Source organism: Podarcis tiliguerta (genome assembly GCF_965153285.1).
Source record: "Podarcis tiliguerta genome assembly, chromosome: 13".
NCBI lineage: Eukaryota > Metazoa > Chordata > Lepidosauria > Squamata > Lacertidae > Podarcis > Podarcis tiliguerta.
The window spans coordinates 3,396,193-3,417,089 of record NC_139546.1 but is presented as its reverse complement, the minus strand read 5'-3'; the positions used below and the strand labels follow the sequence as shown (position 1 = coordinate 3,417,089).

General features: G+C 44.8%; 1 protein-coding gene across 4 annotated transcripts in view; it reads right to left on the bottom strand.

Annotated features, from left to right (window-relative positions):
- Positions 1–20,897, bottom strand: part of COL15A1 (collagen type XV alpha 1 chain) — a 124,910-nt gene that overhangs the window by 33,024 nt on the left and 70,989 nt on the right. For 3 of the 4 annotated variants that reach the window (XR_014503946.1, XM_083407468.1, XM_083407469.1), the window contains exons 11-22: positions 19,861–19,929; positions 18,371–18,433; positions 17,296–17,430; positions 14,369–14,431; positions 12,862–12,897; positions 11,517–11,651; positions 10,154–10,210; positions 7,411–7,455; positions 6,418–6,462; positions 2,707–2,769; positions 1,229–1,264; positions 442–525 (exon numbers count right to left, since the gene is read on the bottom strand). Coding sequence is in view for 3 of the 4 variants with exons in the window: in XM_083407468.1 (XP_083263594.1) it covers positions 442–525; positions 1,229–1,264; positions 2,707–2,769; positions 6,418–6,462; positions 7,411–7,455; positions 10,154–10,210; positions 11,517–11,651; positions 12,862–12,897; positions 14,369–14,431; positions 17,296–17,430; positions 18,371–18,433; positions 19,861–19,929 (831 nt within the window). In the remaining variant the exon portion in view is untranslated. The remainder of the gene's footprint in view (positions 1–441; positions 526–1,228; positions 1,265–2,706; positions 2,770–6,417; positions 6,463–7,410; positions 7,456–10,153; positions 10,211–11,516; positions 11,652–12,861; positions 12,898–14,368; positions 14,432–17,295; positions 17,431–18,370; positions 18,434–19,860; positions 19,930–20,897) is intronic. The other variant, XM_083407470.1, reaches the window with a different exon arrangement.

Genomic DNA, 20,897 nt, shown 5'->3' with positions numbered 1-20,897 from the left:
CTGGCAACCCAGTGGTGGAGCAGGGCCGGGCCATCTCTGAAGCTCTTACGCAATCTTGCTCTCAAGATCTGGCTGACCTGGAAGCTGCAGCCATGGGACCCATGGGGTTTGATGGAGACAGCAAGGGTGGCACCTTTCTGCTTTGCCTCAGGTGATCAAACAGCACGGTTCACTCCTGCTACAAAGTCTAGCTGTGATGACAGTGACACAGAGCCTAGGCTCTCACATCCCACTCCCTCTCTCTTTTTACCTATCAATGTACTCCACTGCCTGGTATGGAACAGATGTGGCAAAGAACATCAGGATTTCTGGAATGATTTCAAGATTTTTGTGCAGGCCTCACCTCCAAACTTCCACAATTGGCAGACATTAGCAGCAGCACTAGGCAAATGCACAAAAGGGGGTTATAATGGCGCAGCAGAATAGCAATAAGATACCTACCCTGGGAATGGCTATGATGGGACCAGGTGGTCCAGGTGGTCCAGGTGGCCCCACAACACTGGCACCATCTTGTCCTGGTTCACCCTATTGCAAGAGAATATGGTGGTTAGGAGAATAGGGAATGACCTTGGGTAATGAGACAAAACCAAATGAGACAAAACCAAACAATGTTAATCTTCTGATTTACATACACACAGGTTCCGATTTCCGAACTCAATGCATTCTCAGAAAATTGTTTATCAGTTGAGTGTTCGCATAACAAGCTGATGATTTCCATTATTTCCTATGGGAACATTTCTAATCCAATATCTTTCTCCCACCATGTTTTCTTCCTAAAATGCCCAGAGCCAACCAACAGAAGAAAGACAAAGCAAAACTGGTGTGTCTGATCTCTCCTTCTCCCTGATTGGCCCATCTCTTTCCCCCATCCCCCTTGCATGGTTTTTGCCTGAAGAATAGTTGCAGCCAACTAGCAAAGCAGAAACAAAGAAGGAAGTGGGCAAACTCCAGCTGTCTGGATATCTGAATCACCCACACATATGTGCTGGAAGCTGCCCAGAGTGGGCTGGGGAAACCCAGCCAGATGGGCAGGGTATTATTATTATTAATTTTTATGAAGGTTTGGGCAAAATTATTTGCGTTTGGAGAAGTGTATCTGCAGATAACAAGCGGGTGGTGGATAGCGGGACCTGCATGTAGCAGCTTCAGCCCTTGTAAAAAGATGATGGATACATCACTGAGGGCCAAGTGGATATTGAATTAAATTAAAATAAATGCCACTTCTTACCTTGGGTCCTGGGTCACCCTTATCTCCTTTTGACCCCTGCATTTAATTTAAAAGTCAGCATTAATTGCATGAAAGGAAGATGGTAACACTGTCGCTAATCATATAGATTGTATATATTGAAACACGGCTATCCATGAGAGAAACAATGGAGAAAACAATAGACAAAAGGTCAGAATTGCTTTTATCTATTTATTTAATAAAATTTATACACCGCTTGATTTAAAAACAAAACAAAACTCAAAGCGGTTTACAAAAGACAAAGCAGTAAAATCTAGAAAAATGCACAACCCTACTTTAAAGCGTACAAAACTTAAAATACTAAAACAGATTAAAATTACTTCCACTTTCTAAGCAACTAGATAAAAGGTGAAGGTAAAGGTACCCCTGCCTGTACAGGCCAGTCTTGACAGACTCTAGGGTTGTGCGCCCATCTCACTCAAAGAGGCCGGGGGCCAGCGCTGTCCGGAGACACTTCCGGGTCACGTGGCCAGCGTGACGAAGCTGCTCTGGCGAGCCAGAGCCGCACACGGAAACGCCGTTTACCTTCCCGCTAGTAAGCGGTCCCTATTTATCTACTTGCACCCGGGGGTGCTTTCGAACTGCTAGGTTGGCAGGCGCTGGGACCGAACGACGGGAGCGCACCCCGCCGCGGGGATTCGAACCGCCGACCTTTTGATCGGCAAGCCCTAGGTGCTGAGGCTTTTACCCACAGCGCCACCCGCGTCCCCCAAGCAACTAGATAGGCTTGTCTAAACAGGAATGTTTTTTGCCGGTGTCGAAAAGGGTACGGTGAAGGCCTCTATCAAGAGGCAGAGAGTTCCAAAGTGGAGATGCCACCAGATTAAAAGATCAAGGACTTACAAATGCAAAACAGGTATTATGTGACACCAGTTCTGTCAACAGAAGCAGTTGAGTGGGCACATGTGGGGTAGGGGGATCTCGTGGGTAAACTGATCCCATTTCCCCACGGGTAGAATTCAGTGGCAACCCCCCAATCTTCTGAGTTTCAGACCACAAATGGCTCTGCTTCAGGGGCATCTAGATCACAGGACAACTCACTGGCTTTTCTTGTTGAGCGACAACAGCTAAGGAGGCCTAGTCATTCTGGCCAAGAGCACAAATCTCCTTCTCTGAGGAAAAAAGCAGGTACCTGCTACGCACGGATTAACATTGTTGTCATTATGAGACATAAAACAAAATAACTGCAAACACTTGAAAAATATAAAATTACAGGTTACAGTGTACCATGTGCTTTGACCTTTAAGAAGGGCTGGTAGAATGTGAGAGCATATAAATATGAAATTTAATCTTAATATACACCCCACCAGTGGGTCTTGGGATCTTGCCTTCAATGTTGTTTGCTGCCTATTGAAATTTATTTGTCCGGCTCCCGCACCTAAACCTGAAACGAAGCCTCTGCACATCTCAGGCTACAATTTCAAGCGATGCACAGAGAAGGAGGTCCATAGCCTACTCACTGTGTCTCCAGGTCTTCCAGCAACACCAGGAAATCCTGGCCTTCCTTCTGGGCCTTGCTCTCCCTAACGGAACACAAAAATATCCCACATTCACTTCACAGATTCATCAGCTGCTTTTAACGGAGGCCACGATCCAGAGAATTCATTCCAATGCCCCCAAAGGCTTACTACAAATGTAAAGATCACAGGGAAAGAAAAAGTAACACAGGGATGGCACTCCAAGTAACAAAGCCAGACAGACATGAAGGGGCACTCATCTCAAAGAGGCCCCCCCAGAAAGAGTCTACTGATTATACATAGTATGGTTTTCAAAAGCTTCATTCAGGTAAAAAGGAAAAGGACTCCTGGACAGTTAAGTGCAGTCAAAGGCAACTATGGGTTGTAGCGCTCATCTCGCTTCAGGCCAAGGGAGCCGGCATTTGTCCACAGACAGCTTTCCGAGTCATGTGGCCAGCATGACTAAACCACTTATGGCTCAACGGGACACTATGATGAATGCCAGAGCGCATAGAAACGCCATTTACCTTCCTGCCACAGCAGTACCTATTTATCTACTTGCACTGGTGTGTTTTTGAACTGCTAGGTTGGCAGGAGCTGGGATGAAGCGACAGGAGCTCACCCCGTCACGGGAATTCACACTGCCGACCTTCCGATTGGCAAGCTGAAGAGGATCAGTGGTTTAGACCACAGCGTCACCCGCGTCCCTGTCAAATTCAGCCCAGATGGGACATTGAACAAATAGCAAACAACCAAAGCAAGACAAATAATAGTGTGCTAAACTACAAATATAAGTAATCTGAGCCTCCAGCAAACATAGCAAGAAATAACAATCTGTTATTGCCCATGCAAGGCCAATGTCATTCACGAAGTCTCTATTTCAGCTGCTTCCTACAGGTCGTATCCTCTAGTTTGAAGATGGACGCATCCCAAAGCTGGAGTCCCATAAGAGGACAACCCAGGGCTGGCCTGAGATGTTTTGTCAATATAGGCAAAATGCCCCGATGCCACCAGCATGATGCCACTTCTTCACAGATCCTGGCCCCCCTCCCTCCCCCTGACCATTATGTCCATGTAGCTGCCGGCTCCAACACTGCAACTGCCACCATGACAAGGGCACAGTGGCAACGGTGAGGACAATAGCACTGTGGCGGTGGCATGGGCAAAGCCCCAGTGGGACTGGCAGTGGTGCCATGCTAGAGGTGGGAGGCAGGCCTGCAAATGGCTTCACCAAAATTTGCTCCTGTGTTTCTGAAGAAGATTTATAGAGATTTTCTCAGTAGAAACTGGGCTGCCTAGCCTCTGCAACTGGGCCTAGAATTGCTCAGTTCTGGTGTATTCCATCTTCCGGTTGGAGGGTGGAAGGTGGCCAACAGATTGAGGTTGAATCCTGACAAAACAGAAGTACTGTTTTGGGGGGACAGGAGGCAGGCAGGTGTGGAGGACTGAGATAACTGTGCCCCTGAAGGACCAGGTGCGCAGCCTGGGAGTCATTTTGGACTCGCAGCTTTCCATGGAGGCACAGGTCAATTCTGTGTCCAGGGCAGCTGTTTACTAGCTCCATCTGGTACACAGGCTGAGACCCTACCTGCCTGCGGACTGTCTCACCAGAGTGGTGCATGCTCTAGTTATCTCCCGCTTGGACTACTGCAATGTGCTCCATGTGGGGCTACCTTTGAAGGTGACCTAGAAATTACAACTAATCCAGAATGCGGCAGCTAGACTGGTGACTGGGAGTCGCTGCCGAGACCATATAACACCGGTCTTGAAAGACCTACATTGGCTCACAGTATGTTTCTGGGCACAATTCAAAGTGTTGGTGCTGACCTTTAAAGCCTTCAGCAGCCTCGGTCCAGTATACTTGAAGGAGCATCTCTACCCTCCATCGTTCTGTCCGGACACTTAGGTCCAGCGCCGAGGGCCTTCTGGTGGTTCCCTCGCTGCGAGAAGCCAAGTTACAGAGAACCAGGCAGAGGGCCTTCTCAGTAGTGGCACCTGCCCTGTGGAATGCCCTCCCACCAGATGTCAAAGAGAAAAACAACTACCAGACTTTTAGTTGACATCTGAAGGCAGCCCTGTTTAGGGAAGCTTTTAATGTTTAATAGGTTATTGTATTTTAATATTTTGTTGGAAGCTGCCCAGAGTGGCTGGGGAAGCCCAGATGGGCGGGCTATAAATAAATTATTATTATTATTATTATTATTATTAGTTAACACAAATAGCTGGACCACCACAGGTTGATACCAGACTGATTCATGATTATGTTGACAACATTCTAGGCAAAATGCTTTTAAAGGTTGACTGGTATTGCTTTTCACAGATTCAAAATATGTTCAACAGATGGAATTCGTGGAGCAAGTCTCCACATTCTGTTGTTTTCTAAATTACAGTAAGCAAAAGCTGTTTCATGATAGAACCTTTCAATAATTAAGTGATTCACTGTGGCACCATTTTCATGTTTATACTGGCATGGCTCCAGTAAATCAGTTGAGAATACTTCTAGGAAACGAAAAAATATAGTTCACTTGTAGCCAAGGAAATCCAGTGGGCTCAATGGTATTAAATGTATAGAGAGGAAACGTAGAGACTTGCCTGGCCCCATGCCTGTGTATACCACTAAAAAAGGTAGTGGTGCCATGGGAGTTGAATATCATCATCAACATCATCAATATTTTTAACGTACTAAAAGCCAAGGCCAGGAGAGAAATGCTCACTGATTAGCAGCGACGGCCCTGATAAGTCCAGCCACTCTCAGGCCTCCTTGCAGGGCAAGGATACACCCCCCAACTGCCAGCCATTGTCAGGAGAAAGGGCAAGACATGGAACCAACATCTCATTGGACCACAAGACATCCCTACAGCCAATGAGCAGTAGATGGCTCCAGGCCTATGGGGCAGAACAGCCTATTCTGCTGCTATCTTGTGTGGCAACCCATCTAGTTAGAAACTAGCCAAGCACCTTTGGAACTTCTTCATTGCTTCTTTGGCCAAAATTAGTCTACTTCAGTGGTTTTCAACCAGTGTGCTGTGGCACCCTGGGGTGCCTTGAATGATGATCAGGGGTGCCGCAAGCAACACCAGGTGTATCTACCAGGGAGAAAGCAAGACATTTTCTTGGCATTTCTCACATGCCAAAATACATAGGTAAAGGTAAAGGACCCCTGGATGGTTATGTCCAGTCAAAGGCGACTGTGGGGTGTGGTGCTCATCTTGCTTCAGGCCAAGGGAACTGGACTTTGTCCACAGACAGCTTTCTGAGTCATGTGGCCAGCAGGACTAAACTGCTTCCGGCGCAACAGGACACCATGACAGAAGCCAGAGTGCACGGAAAAGCTGTTTACCTTCCCGCTACAGTGGTACCTATTTATCTACTTGCACTGGGGTGCTTTCGAACTGTTAGGTTGACAGAAGATGGGACAGAGCTCCCCCCGTTGCAGGGATTTGAACCTCCAACCTTCTGATCGGCAAGCCCAAGAGGCTCAGTGGTTTAGACCACAGCGCCACCCGCTCCGTGCCAAAATATATACATCTTCAGACAGAAGGGTAGATCAGCAGGCCTGACATTAAAACATAAGAACAAGCTCTATACTGGGATACTTGGAAATTCTAAAGTATGTGGTCACTTCAGCTAAATCTTTAATTTGTGTTAGATACAAAGTATTTGCCTTTATTTCTATGAAGTCAGTTTATAAATCATGTTTAGCTAATGACTCACCTTTAAGCCAGGTGTACCTGGTAGTCCATTGTCACCTTTTTCTCCCTAAAACAAAACAAAAGTCATTTTAAAAATGGAGAACTAAAATAATTTTTTAAACAAAAAGCTTCCTTGTATACTTTGAAAGGTATAATTAATCCATGATCCTTCCAACTTTAGCCTAAAAATTATTTATGGCATCACAGTGCATTTGCAGTTATTAGCAAAATCTCAGAAATACATTTATTTCACTGACATTTCCCTTCCATAGAAAGAATGGATGCATGAAGATATCAGACAAGTAAAGTTTTTGTGTGCATAAAGACTAGTTTTAAGGAAACCTTTGGTCTAAGAGATTAGTCTTGAAAACATAATCATTATTAACTCCACTGGCATTTGACATAAACATAGTCATAACAAGAAGTTATGCTATAATCAAAATATGCAGATTTGCTGTTTGTCTGTAGGAAAGATAGAACAACTGGCGACCTTCCTGTGTGGATTTTAAAAGGGAAATGCTGTTGACTAAACTCCTCCCAGTCTTCCTCCAGCTTTCCTCTCCTTTCTCCCCCTTTTCTCTCCCTCATCTTCCATGGCCCTTTCTGCTTCAGTCTCCCATCTTCCACCTGGTCATACCTTTAGCATCTTGCTCCTTCCACCACATGCTGCCAGCAAGGCCAAATGATCAAAAGAACAGTTTCCTCCTTCTGTTTTGGGCTTTTTCCGCACATACCTTCCCCCCCCCTCCCCACAAAGTACCAGTACTTGTGGGTGTGTACCTTGGATTCCCCCAGCCCGGCTGATACCTCCCTGTGTTGTGCTTGGGTGGTGCCATTTTCACTACATAACCACAAATGCTGTTCATCTGAAGATTGAAAATAAGGGGACTATTGTAGCTGATCAAATAATGAAATCACAAATTAGTTGGGAGTGCTGCTAACATGGCAAACTGAATTCTTGCTATAACAAGTACACAAAGGCTCCAGTTTTTTGATAGCGTGCTGCATGGATTACCTTTGGCCCCATTGGTCCTTGCAGACCGATCTCCCCGGCTGGACCCTGTAACAAAATATAGTACTGCTTTATTTATTAAATTTGTACACCATTGTGTGCTACAGATTTTGAAAAAGCTTGCCTAAAAGAAGCAATAATAACCAACTTAATTGTGTATAAGTGCACAAATATTAATCCCAACTGGACCAAGCAGCAGAGCATCAATGATAAGCATCTTGTGTGCAGATCTCCCCTGCTTCTTATGCACTAATATGTCAAATGTCATTTTGAATTGTGCCTCTTTAGGGCAAAACTAGACATTACACACCATAGCATTCCCCCTTAAAATTCATACAACTGGCGACCTTCCTGTGTGGATTTTAAAAAGGAAATGTTGTGTCTTTCATAACTAATACAAAGTGTATATATTGGGACCAGAGAACAAACTGTCACAACAGAAGCAATTCTTGAGCAGAATACTGAAAGCTATAGTGCGCTGCCTTTGTCTCTAGGGTGTGCTGTCACTGATCTCATATTCCACACTGGGGAGCCAGTGTGGTGTAGTGGTTAAGAGCGGTAGTCTGGTGAATGGGGTTCGTGTCGCCGCTCCTCCACCTGCAGCTGCTGGGTGACCTTGGGCCAGTCACACTTCTCTGAAGCCTCTCAGCCCCACTCACCTCACAGAGTGTTTGTTGTGGGGGAGGAAGGGAAAGGAGAATGTGAGCCGCTTTGAGACTCCTTTGGGTAGTGAGAAAGCGGGATATCAAATCCAAACTCTTCTTCTTCTTCTTCCTCTCTCAATGGTCACCTTGGGAGGTTGAGGGAAGTTAAGCCTTCCTTGTCCCTCCTGAAACAACTTGTGGGGTTGGGCAGGGAGGAATAAGAACTGGCTTCAGAAACAGTGCAGCCTTTTACACAACATGATCCAAAACTTGGATCGAGAATCTCTCGTCGGATTGCTTCCTTTCCGGCTGAGGGAATTAGCAGCAGAGTAGCACCAACAGCAACAAGACAGCTCTTCCCATAACAGCAGGTTTTAATTAAATCCTCCTCAAAACATGCAATCTTCTTTTCAGCACTGTGACTTGAAAATACTGAGCTGAGTCACTTGAATGGGCTTGCATGAGAAAAACTGTAACAATTTGCATGAGTCTGGGGGAGAGTGATGTCATTCCTAATTCTGGTTTGGAACATTTGCCTAATCCTTTCCTTTCGCCCCACCCTGCTTTCCCAGTGACTGTACTCTCTCCTCTGTGCTCAAGGAAGCCCCAAGCCACTGCATGGTGGTTTTCTCTTGGAACTACATGAACACAGGATGCAGCTATGACTACATGCTAAAACATTTCGGGTGCTTTCAGACAGGAGTCTATTGTGAAACTGGTACTGCTCAGGCACACAAGTTTTTCACAGGGTCCACACAATGCTGTTTGTATTAAAGTGCCAACCAATCCTTTCCCCCACTCATTTTACATTTAATCTGGCTCTTCACTTACTGAAAAGTCAGAACTAGGGGTTGGCAACCCAAGGCCCATTAACCGGCCCATAGACCCCCGCCGCCTGCTCAGCCGGCTCCCGTGGGGACCGCCTTCCGCATTGGCCGGCTTCCCATTGGCTGCAGGAAGCTGCTGCAGCCAATGGGATGCTGCACACGCCTCCTTCATGCTGGAAATAGTGTTTGCACATGTGCGCGCGCACACACTCCGTCCCACCCATGACATCTGCGGAGTCATGAACCAGCCCAAGCCACAAAAACTTTGCCAACCCCTGGTCAAAACAACCCATTGTACTTTCCAATCACCACTGATGTGGAAGATTGTTAGCACATCTTCTTCCCCTTTCAGTGGGTGGTTTGTCACATGTGTGGTGGTGTTTAGGTGGGAGGTCTCTGTCGCCACACTCCAACTTCTATTTGCTCTTCTCCTAAGCAAAGTCTAGCCACTTTGTTTCCTGCAGCCCCCAATATAAGACAAAAGATGAATATTTCTTCCATATGCTGCATGCTGAATAAATGCTGGAATTTCCAGCAACCCGATTTAGAGAAGTTGTTTTTGTAAGGTCTCCACACTGAAGCTGTGGGGGATAGCCTTGGAGACTGTAATCGCAGCACATACGATGGACTTTAAAATAATAGTAATATGGAGGTCTTGCACGAGGCTGCTATCCTAATTTTGGGTCTTCCATTGATGCTGTGTATTTTTAAGGTAGGGGATAATGCCTGGTTGCGATGTTAATGGTTATGGGGGCCTACAGGGCACTACTAAGGAGGAGGGGATGCTGCCACCCACCCTCAGCAAATCAAACAGCATGGTAATATAGTTAAATATTGCTCTTTTGCAAAACCTCAGTATTAAAGCAAACAAACGGAAATGGATTTGCTTACCAAAGCACAAGCTTCTATTTCATCCCTTGTGAAACATCACAACTGAATGCTGGTAACATTTGATCTTGTGCACTTCTGGTTATTTTTTTATGCACACACAAAGGTACAGAAATACACCTGCAGAGGGGGCCACACTAATTGAGGGACCCATTTGCAGACCACTCCTGCACATGGTGGAACAGCAACTAATGACCGAAGAAAGCAGAACATGGGGAAGCTCATCTGACAATCACACATGTAGAAAAATCAGATATGACTGCGATAGAAAGCCTAGATTTGGAAGCAATCTTAGTCAGTAAGGGAAAAACACAAATAGCTGATTAAATAAAATGAGATATCCTGAGAGATTACGGCCACAAGGATTTAGAACTGTGGCTTACTTACATTTCGCCCACTTGGTCTTGAGGTTGACAAACCAACGATGCCTGAGCCTTCCATGTCCTAATGTGTTCATTTTAAAAATGGAAAGTTAGAGTTATTTTCCCTGTATACTTACTGTAGGGCAAAGGTTTTCTGAAGTAGGTTATTAGACATTTATGGCACAATTTAATATCTTTCTTTAAAACTTTCTGTCTACAATATCACACTGCTGAGCACAGCAGATATTCAGTAATCTGAACTTTTGATGTGGGAAGCTGGTAATGTCAATGATTTAATTGGCGCCTACCCACCGGGGGCTTTCTGAATGGCAGAAAAGAACAGAACGGTTCCATTGGGCTAGGCTGGCAGCCAAACAAGCAATTCTCCTGCACTGCAAATCCCAACTCACACTAAGCATGGAAGGTTTCATGCAGGACCTTTCGAAATTAGCAGCTCATGAGAGCATCCGGTTTAGCAAGCCACATAAAAACACAAACTTTCAAGAGATTTGGAGTGATTTCTTCACCAAGTAACTTCCACAGCCACGCAGAGTGGGAGGCACAGCACATAAGCAGAAACCTTACCGGCTCCCCTTTGCTCAGCTGAACACACAACACCATGTTGCTGCCTATTCACTCTGATCCCTGGTCCCTGGCACACAATGAATCAATCTATTACACAAGCAGACCATGACTGAATGCTAGGAAGAAAATACAATTGTATTTTCCACACCTTTGTTTGCTCTGCTGCTTTCCAATGAGGAAACCCAATCTTCCACGCTGAATTGGAACAAACAGGGTTTTCTGAGGATTGCCATTTGTCCCGATTTAGCACTAAAGAGTGGATTTTCTAGGGGAAAGTGACAGAACAAAAGCAAAACTGCTCAGAGTCATGACTAGAAAGCACAGGACAAGTGGAAAACCACTCAGACCTGTGTGGACGAGCCCTAAAAGAGGTTAAAGGGGAGGAACTAATGTCTGCAGAGGAGCCAAGCCATCACTATAGAAATGCAAAAAGCTAATAAATTATCAGTAAGAAGGAATACCATTGGTCATGTGCAGAGATGTGCCTTTATCCAGGCCCCTTACTATTCAGATCCTGCCCAATTGCCACTTCCACACAAAATTGTGATAGAGGATTGTGAACACCTAACATGATAAAGTATTCACTGAGGGAAATTTAAAAACCCGAGAGTCCAGAGCCAACTGAGATTGGGAGGAAAAATTCGTTTCCGGTTCTGTTGCCCAGCTAACCAAGTAGCCAAGTAGGCCCTAACACTAAAGGGGGTGGCTGGGTGGGGCATTTTGTGGGGCAAAATGACCCCTGATTTTCTCAAGGCCAAGACTTTTATGTACACAGCCCCTCCCACCCCTTTTAAAGAGATTACCTCAAATCCAAATCCATAGCCTGAGCCAGGGGGTCCTGGAGGTCCTGGGGGTCCTGGAAGTCCTGGGGTCCCTGGTTTCCCAGGCTCCCCATCAGCTCCTTTGGTGCCTGGTAATCCAATATCTCCTGGGTCTCCCTGAGGGAAAGGAGAAGATTATTTTGTAACGTAAAGGAGCAAATCTGTAGAGTGAAGTAGATAGTGGAGAGGAAAACATTTAGCAAGTGGGAGTGGGGGAAATCTCTTGTCAGTACCATATATCTTAATCCTGTTAAACCAAACTGTTAAGTTGTGGGTGAACATACCAGACAACACAGCAATTCTTCAAACAGCTCTTGTTTATTCACAGGCCAGAACAGAACTGAACTGAAGGGTTCAGCCAGCCTGCTTATATAGAGCTTCACTACAACGCAACTGTAACAAATTTCTGTAACTATCCAATCACTGAAAGTCACTTTCAATCCCTTATTTGCATATGTGGACCTGAGTGAAAACTATCTACAGTATCCCCCTGCTGGCCCAGGGTGAGAACTTCAGTACATAACACCAACAATTCACTCCCACAAGGCGGAAGTCCACCAACTTGAATGGCTTTTAAAAAGAATTAGGCGAATTCATGCAGGCCAAGGCTATCAGCGGCTACTAACCCTGATGCCCGCATTGTGCCTCTACTGCAGGAGGCAGCGTGTCTCTGAAAACCAGTTGCTGGAAACCACAAGTAGGGAGAGTGCCAGGGCCGGCTGGCCCGCCCATGAGGCAGATTAAGGCAGCCATCTTTGGTGGCAGAATCACACCCAACCCTGCTGCTGCCCCTGGAGAAGTGAGGAGGAAAGCTGCCACACGACCCCGGTAAAGGGAGCTTTGGTGCAGAGGCGGCACCTTCCTGCTTCACAGTCCTGTTGCTCTCAGGACCTGCTTCCAGGCTTCCCATAGGCATCTGCTTGCCCCGTGTGAGAACAGGGAGTTGGAGGAGTCGGTCCTTTGGCCTGATCCTGCAAGGCTCCTGTTAAGTTCTTATGTTCTTTTTCTATGTATTTATATTCTTAAACACTTCTTACATTCTGTTTTCCACGGAAACATTGCTAAATATTGCATCGCTTTTGCTGGCTCTGGTGAACTGGAGATAAAACTGAGCTGCCGGCTTTAAAGCTGCATAAAATTACTCCCCCCAAAAAAGTGAATGGTAGTTGTCTAGTGGAAACAAATCCAGAATTAGTTCTTAAGTGTTAGACCACAGGCAGAGCTCTATGCAAAACCTTGGTACTGTTGATTCCAGTGGAGCCAAACTTTACCAGTGAGATATAAGAACTATTATTAAATATTATTAAAGGTGGACCTGTTCAGTTACCTTTGATCCAGGTGACCCCCAAATACCTTGATCACCCTGTAAGATAAGACATATTACTTACTCTATGCAGGCAGGCTGCCTACACACCCTCACATTGCTTGTTATTGATGCAAGTTATTGAATCAAATCCCATAATTATTGTCATAGTAACCATCTCCGCTCCTCCAACTCAAATTAAGCACAGAAAATATTCCAGTGTTAGCCTTCAGTGAAAAACAAATGCTTGTATTCCCCTTTTAAATGCATACATTACCTAAGAGATGGGCTTGTATGTACATTGCCATGTATTAGAAACCAAACCTTATCATGCACTCTGGGGAAAAGCAAGCAAAGGATTCACATTTTTAGATAACCTTTTCAAAGTCTTTATGTGGGTACTATAAACAGAACACTATTCAAACTCGGAGATAATTCAGCTTTACGTATGAGTGGAGTACTTAATCTATAATATATGTCTGCACTGAGCACTTGATTTATAATTTAACCACTCATTAAACATACAGTTCATGGCAGGGTTGTGAAAAGGACCTACTCTTTGTCTCCATACTTCTGGTTTAGATGTGCATGTGCCTTGCATGGGGACCACGTACTTAGATGAGTGGCTCTCAAAGGGTGTGATGCGCCACACCGGTGTGGCAGAAAGGGGTGGCAGGTGTGGCAGAAGATTCAAGGACCAAAGAGATAAACACTTCCGTATAGTATAGTATAGTATAGTATAGTATGTAACTGCATTGTTTTATACGCCCAAAGAATCTTGAAAACTGTAGTTTGCTAAGGGTACTGGGAATTGTAGATCTGGGGGGGGGGGGACTACCGTTCCCAGGATTCTTTGGAGGACATCATATGCTTTAAATGTATGTTGAATGCACTTTAATTACATGGTGTGCACCTGCCTCCTATGGGACAGAGCTGTGAATCAGAAAGTCCCTCATTTGACGATCACCCTTGTCCTGCGCCATGAAGTCACGACGGGGGTTGAAGCAAGTTGCTCACAGAATCAAAGTAATTTATATATGGTAGTTGTAAGGATGACAACAAAATATAATGTGAGAAGAATTTTCAACAGTCAAAACTTTGAGCAATCAAAACCTATTATTATTATTATTATTATTATTATTATTGATTCACACTGGAATGGTGCTACTGACAGCAGGCATATTATCAAGTATCTGTGTCTGCAAAGCAAATTATTAAATACTGAACATTCACCCCAAATGGAGGGTAGCCTAGGTCTGTGGTTCCCCATTAGCTGAGCACAGTGGACCCCCTATTTTTTTTTTCAAAAGCCAAGCCATGGACCCCCTACTTTTTAAAATGTTCATATTTCTATGCTAGTTTTTGTTTTGTGAAAGGTGCCACGGACCCCCTGGGTGGGTTGTGCAGTCCCCCCTGGGATCCGCGGACCACCAACTGGGAACCACTGACCCAGGACATCCCTCCCAAACCTTCTGCTTCCCCAGAGTGTTTGTAAGCATCTCTAAAACAAACTCTTGAGTTTGCAACTTACTTTTTCTCCCTTTGCTCCTGCAGAACCAGCCAATCCATCTTGACCGGGACGACCAGGGGGACCCTGAAAAATCACAGATGTGAGATATTTGTAATGACACAAATTATAAGGCTGCTTTTTAACTTACAGTATAATGCTTTTTTTAAAAAAAAAGACTACCACTCTTATGTTCAGTATGATCTTTATAATCTCTTCACTAGTTAACAGGAGTCTGGAATGTCTAGATGATTAACAACTTCTTGGCAGTCAGATGAATGCATTCAGGATAGAACTAATTCCAGCGGCAGACCCATGTCTCAGAATAGAGGTCACAACAACCAGCTGTAAAAGCAACAGTAGGAAGGTGTTTCAGCAACGAACTGGCAGAAGAGGGGGCAACTGTGTCTCTCACCCACAACTCCCCCCTTACATCTCCTCACTTTCAGGTGTACTCCCCACTAAGTCAGCTTATGCTGAAGCCTGGCTAAGTGAAATTCAGTCGTGGGGAAAGGAAGGTATCCCCCACTCTTCTCCCACCTGCAATTTCTCCACGTAAAATTGACATGTTTTGCTTTTAAGCTGTTTGGTGCAACACACAGCCCAAGATAGAGGTTGCTCCCATAATGCATAGCTCAGATCTTAGATTCATTTGAAAGCATCTGGCTGGACACCTGTACTTCATACAAAGGCTGCCTCTTCTGTGTGATATTGGTCAGCCTTAAGTTCCTCGAAGAGATTCTTATCACTGCAGGTGATAACCCTGTTGAGCAACTTATGTTTTGGAAATGGGGAAACAAAATGCGCAGAGCAGACAGTCTCATTTCATGGAAATTTTCAGAAACAGCAGTCATAAGATGTGTTGTGTTTGTATGAGGGAAGAGAGCTGTTGCTACTTTCTTCCTGCTCCTTTGAGCATGTCGGCAGTGTAAGTAGGTGGTTAAAAACAAAACATCTTGTGCCAAACTTCAAACACTACTGTGTACTTGTGACAATATATGGGAGGTAACTGATTATTAAAGGGCTGAAGTTGTAGGTGTTAAGCACGCATCCTGCTAGTCAAATTCCACCCACAAACTTTTGCAATCAGACAAAACACCTGTAACTTTCAAGTTCTTAGTAAGATGAAAATTTCCAGTTGCTAAAGGCAGTTTTTACCCATGCATTTTCAGACACGCTTCCTATTAAAAAGTTGTCCAGTCAACAAGGCTGAGATCACCACAGGGGCTACGTTGGCAAATCTGTTCTTAGAATTATTTCCCAAATCCATGCCTCAACAACTAATTCGGTACTTAAGTGCTTAAGAAGACAGGTTTGGGGTCAAAGCGAATGCTACTTGGCAGTCCTGTGTGATGAAGCCCCACCTTATACATACTTTAACCTGTGGCCCTTTAGTGCACTTTATTAAATACCATTGAGATAACTGGAATTAAATCCAAATACACAGTTTAGAAGAGAGGGAGCTTCTGAAAAGCCTTCTTTTCAATAAGGCAATAAATCATCTCACTCAAATTACCCAACTATGCTCCAGTAATCACAGATTGCGTCTGTGATAAATTCTGATTTTACAGACAAATTGTTTGCAGAAAAGAAAGTTTTGAAGGCTGATATGGTGTGCTGATTTAAAAAATGGGAATGGACAGCCATCATAAAAAGAAGCAGCAGCAAAGGGCATGTGGAAAAGCCCAAAGGCATGAATCAAGCATTGTGGTGAGCACTGGCACACAGCCTTCTTCCCTCCTGCCCTCTTGTGTGACATCCTATGGGCCTTCTTTGGTTCAAAGCTTTTGGGGAACAGCCCTGGCGGAGGAAGTAGCAAGGCTTTTAGAAGCAGCTGTAGGATTTCCCAAAAAGCCCTGTCAGAACAGGGGCTCTAGCTCCTGATGGAGAGACTCCACCAGGCCTGATCCCGAGATGCCCAACTCTGGCTGGGCAAGGAGTCATGGCCATCTGCAGTGAGACAACCCAACCAGGCCAAGCTGGCATGATGTTTCAACTCACTTCCAGCTTCCCTGGCCACCTCATCTTTCCTTGAAGGCATCTGCAGGCATGACTATGGAGAAGCTCTTGACTAGGGCTGGGTGATATCTGGTTTTCAATATATCACCAGCTAAATATCACAATACTTCAATATATCACGATGTTTGACAAAAGGCTGAAGCTATGTAGAGGTGAATGTGGCAAATGCCCTGGCAACTGCTACTACTTATGGGTCTGACAAAATTTATATTTTTAGTGCCAGGAGAATTTGCATTTCTTTTATAAAGCAGGCCAAACCAGTAATAATGGATAACATTTTACAGAGTAAAAAATGATTAAAGAAAATAAATATTTTTGCAAGGAAAATTTGATGCATTTAATTATACTGAAATGTATTCAGTGATAGCATGCTTCAACTATAACATTACAGATATAAGGAGAATATATTAATGTTAATATATTAATTTGTTATTAATAATAACAAATGTGTGAGAAAGAAAGGGGAAAATTGAGAAGAGTTCTAGGGGAGGCAGAGGGTCTGGAGGAGAAAATGAGGAGCACAGAGACAACTGCACACACACAAACACACCAAGTAAGAAGCACATGCAGATGGGGAAAAGAGGGAGGGGGCCAGAGCAGTGGTATTTTCTTTTCTTTTCATTTGAAGCAACTATGGGGCATGTTTCTCTGCAGTTTCCTTGAGACAAAGGGGGGGGGCTACTTTAAAGTTAAGAAGAGGAGCTGCCACCTGCCAGCAGAGAGAGGCTGGGTATATAATTTAAAACTGAAATGTCACCCAGCCCTACTCTTTACCTGGTGAAAGACAGCACTGCCATGGTCACACCTGTGCCATCCTTTGCATGACAAGTAGAGAAAGGTGGATTAAGTGCTGCCATGCTGCTAATCAATATTTGATCTTGGGCAGCGTTGCTAATATATGCAGCTAAAGTTCTCGCACAGCAAATACTCACACGAGGACCTGGGTGCCCAGCGGCTCCACCTTTCCCGTTTTCTCCTGGCAACCCAGGAATTCCTGCATTTGAATCTGGTGCTGGCAGTCCTGGAGCCCCCGGTAGACCTGGAGGACCTGGAGGCCCAGGGGCACCCTAGATAAATCAGATATATTCAGATTAAGATTTTGCTCCTGTTCCCTCAGCAAATGGACTCGCTGGGACACCCTGAGAAGCTGATGTCTCTCAGCTTCACACAGCACAGCACAAGAACAATAATACTTGTTTACTTCAGAGAGTTCCAAAAATGACAATGGATGTGAAATGCCTTATTATAGTGCTATAAGTGCTATAATTATAGTGCTATAAGAATACATTGGATGTTCTTAATCTAGGCCATTGAATATGTTTAAACTTTCAGAAAAATCCAGAATCCCCAGAGTATAATTTTCAGGTTAAGAGTCCACAGGACTTTGTAAAATTACGCACCTCAGAACAAACTGATCTTGGTGTGACAGTGAACCAGTTAGTTCTCAGGCTCCTCTGTCATTTCAGGTGTCATTTAAAGGGAGGTTTAGACTAAGGTTACCAGACGTCCCCGTTTCCCAGGGACAGTCCCCAGATTTACAAATCAGTCCCCTGACAAAATCCATCTATTTAGTAGGAAGTTGAAAAGTGTCCCCGGAGTCATTGAAAAAAATCTGGTAACCTTAGTTTAGACCACAGTTTAGTCCACTGGGTAGGGTTTATTTCATAGCCTTCCATTGTTTTTTGACTGAGGTGAGGGGATTTATGGGATTCTGGAGCAGTGTTTTATATATTGCGGATACCATCCCCTTGCCGTGTCCCTCCGCTGTCAGGAAAAGGTTTTTGAAGGAGGATGCCTTCACTCCGGTGTGGCTCCCCTTTATTACACAAACAGCCCAACAACAAAACCCCACTGACAGCATACGAATCAATATGGCTATCTTGACCCAATAGAGCACTACTGTACAGGTTTTTCTCTTATTGTGATGTTAGTGTCTTATATCTTTAAAGGTACTTTGTGATTTGGAAAGCCTTTACGAGTTAGCCGTAGCCATCAGAAGCTACGTACCCTTGGAAATTCCATGTCTCTGTCAGAGTCACCAGAGCCAGAGGCCTCCATTTCCACTCTTCTCTGAAACAAACAACATTAATTTTAGAATATTGTTAGTGGGGTGTGACCTCCACATCCCAGTAATTCTCTTCAACATTCCTTAAAATCCCTCAGACATTTTCCCTGAGCGGGGATGTTCTAATTTGCCTCAAATTATATTTCAGGTGAAACTAGGAGGCAGCCTAACTCTTACTCCATGCCAGAGAATTTTTCCCAGACTCACTGGAATTCCTTTGGCTTTTCTCAATAGTCATCAGATGATTATGCCGAAGCAGGAATTTTGGGTGAAATTCATTGATGATAACTCTAATATTACCCTGTAGAGAGACAACACTGGCAGAAAAGGATGGATAAATCTGTTGATGGACATAGAGCTGTGATTCAGCTTCATAAAGGGCCAAAAACTTAAAACCTGGAGCTCTGTAAGCCACACCTGAGCACCTTGCTCTCTGCCTCACTGTGACAACTTGCAGCAGTGTCATTGCCTGTTGTCGGTTGTGTGTGGACTTAATAAAATCTTATTAAAAAGGAAAACCAAAACCAAATTAGATAAACACAAAGAACAGACCAAAAATCAACTCGCTTGAAGTGCCAACTGCCTGGGGAAACAAAAATATATTTGCGCTAACAATGCAGGCGCTCGGCAAACTTCCCTGGAGAGAGCATTTCACAGCCGAGGGGCAGCCACTGAAAAGGCCTGTTCTCTCACAGCCACTTTCCATGTCTGTTTTGGGGGGTGAACCACAGAGAAGGACCTCCCTTGTAGGAGGCACATGGAGCGTGAAGGCTAAGATGACACCAGACTACATTTGCTCCTCGATCTGTGGACTAATGTTCCTGTCTGCTGTCCCTGTCATTCCCCGCCTTGCTTCACCTTCAGGCACTTTTCTTCCCAGAGAAAAACAGGTGTGCCGAAGAGGAAGAATGGAGGGCCATGGGGACTGGGGTGTGTGTGTGCCGAGGGGGAAGAATCATTCATGAATCTGCCCCACTCACATAGAATTCCAAGTGCTGTATGTCTTATATTGACATGAAAATCCACCACCTCCAGTGCTCTCTCACTTTGGGCACTTTTCTGCCTCCCTGGCTGGCAGGGGACAAGAGTGCCTGAACTGAGGGTAGGGAGATAAGGTGTGGGGTGGCATTTGTGTGCATCCGGCATTTGATGTCAGACTTAGGCATGCTCTTGCACTCTGCTTTACATGAGAATGAGGCAGGCAAATGAACAACCAAACCAAACTTCCACCATCACGTTTACTTTGAGCCAGGTTTCTCTGCCCGCTCAGCTTGGCCATGCCTTATTCCCTCCAGACTCCTCTCAACTTGTCTCCTCTCTGAGACGTAGGCTGTTTCGTGTGACATTTCACCGCCAGAAGCTCAATGCAACATAAGGCTGGAGAGACAAACAAACAGAGGAGCTGTTCCACATAACAAGCGCTCAAACTCACAAATCCCATGGATGGAGCAGGTGGCCCAGGAGGCCCAGGGGGGCCTGGGAGTCCTATGCCGGCATCTCCCTAGAACAAGAATAAATATGGTGAAGTTGTGAGGGGTTTGGAACACACACGTTAAGTTAGGAGATGGTCTGTTTAATGCACACCCACCTCATGAGCCTTGCTGAGAACTGAGAGCTGACCCCCTCTCAGCTTTGCGCACCTGGGGATGCTGTGTGCAGCACCAACATAGATGAGACTTAGCAGACCTACTAGATTTTTTCGTCTAGTCTGAACTGCATTTTTATCGTACGTTTATTGTTATTTTAATTCAACAGTTATAGAACTTTGGTGAATAGTGGTATATAAATATTTTAACTACGCAAATAAAGTAAACTCTTGAAGGCCCACTATGAAAAGTATGTGATACGTTTTCATAGAATTGTAGTAGAGTTGAAGGAACTCTTAAGGGTCATCTAGTCCAACCCCCTGCAATTCAGGAATCTCAACTAAAGAATTCCTGAGAGGTGACTATCCAACCTCTGCTTAGGGAGTCCATTCCACTGTCCAAGAGCTCTTACTGTCAGAAAGTTCAGTTTTATTCTGAGACTAAAATTGGCTGGACCCCACGCCACAGTTGCCTTAGCTTCCATGAAGGTATGCAGAATAGGGTGTAGCCCAATAAAATGGGACCCATTTCAGAAGTTGTGGTCTCATAATGTAGACAAGGCACTTGGAGTTCAGCTGACTGCCTGTGTACTCAACTCTGGTTATATGTCTTGCTGGTGTTAAAGACCATCTAGACATTTAAGCCCATTGCTACATACTGAATTTGCTTCTGTAATGCTGCTACAAGCCTTTTAAAATGCACTCTCAACATCGGCATATCATGTGGCTTCCTAGGAGATGTGCAGTCATGTGTAGGACCATCATTCCCCACATGGAAGAAACATGGGAGTGCCTTCTGCCAAAAGATTCTGTCATGGGTGAAGCCACCTTAGTTCACAGGATGCATCAGTTCACATGACCCATGATTCTCATGGCAATGAAAC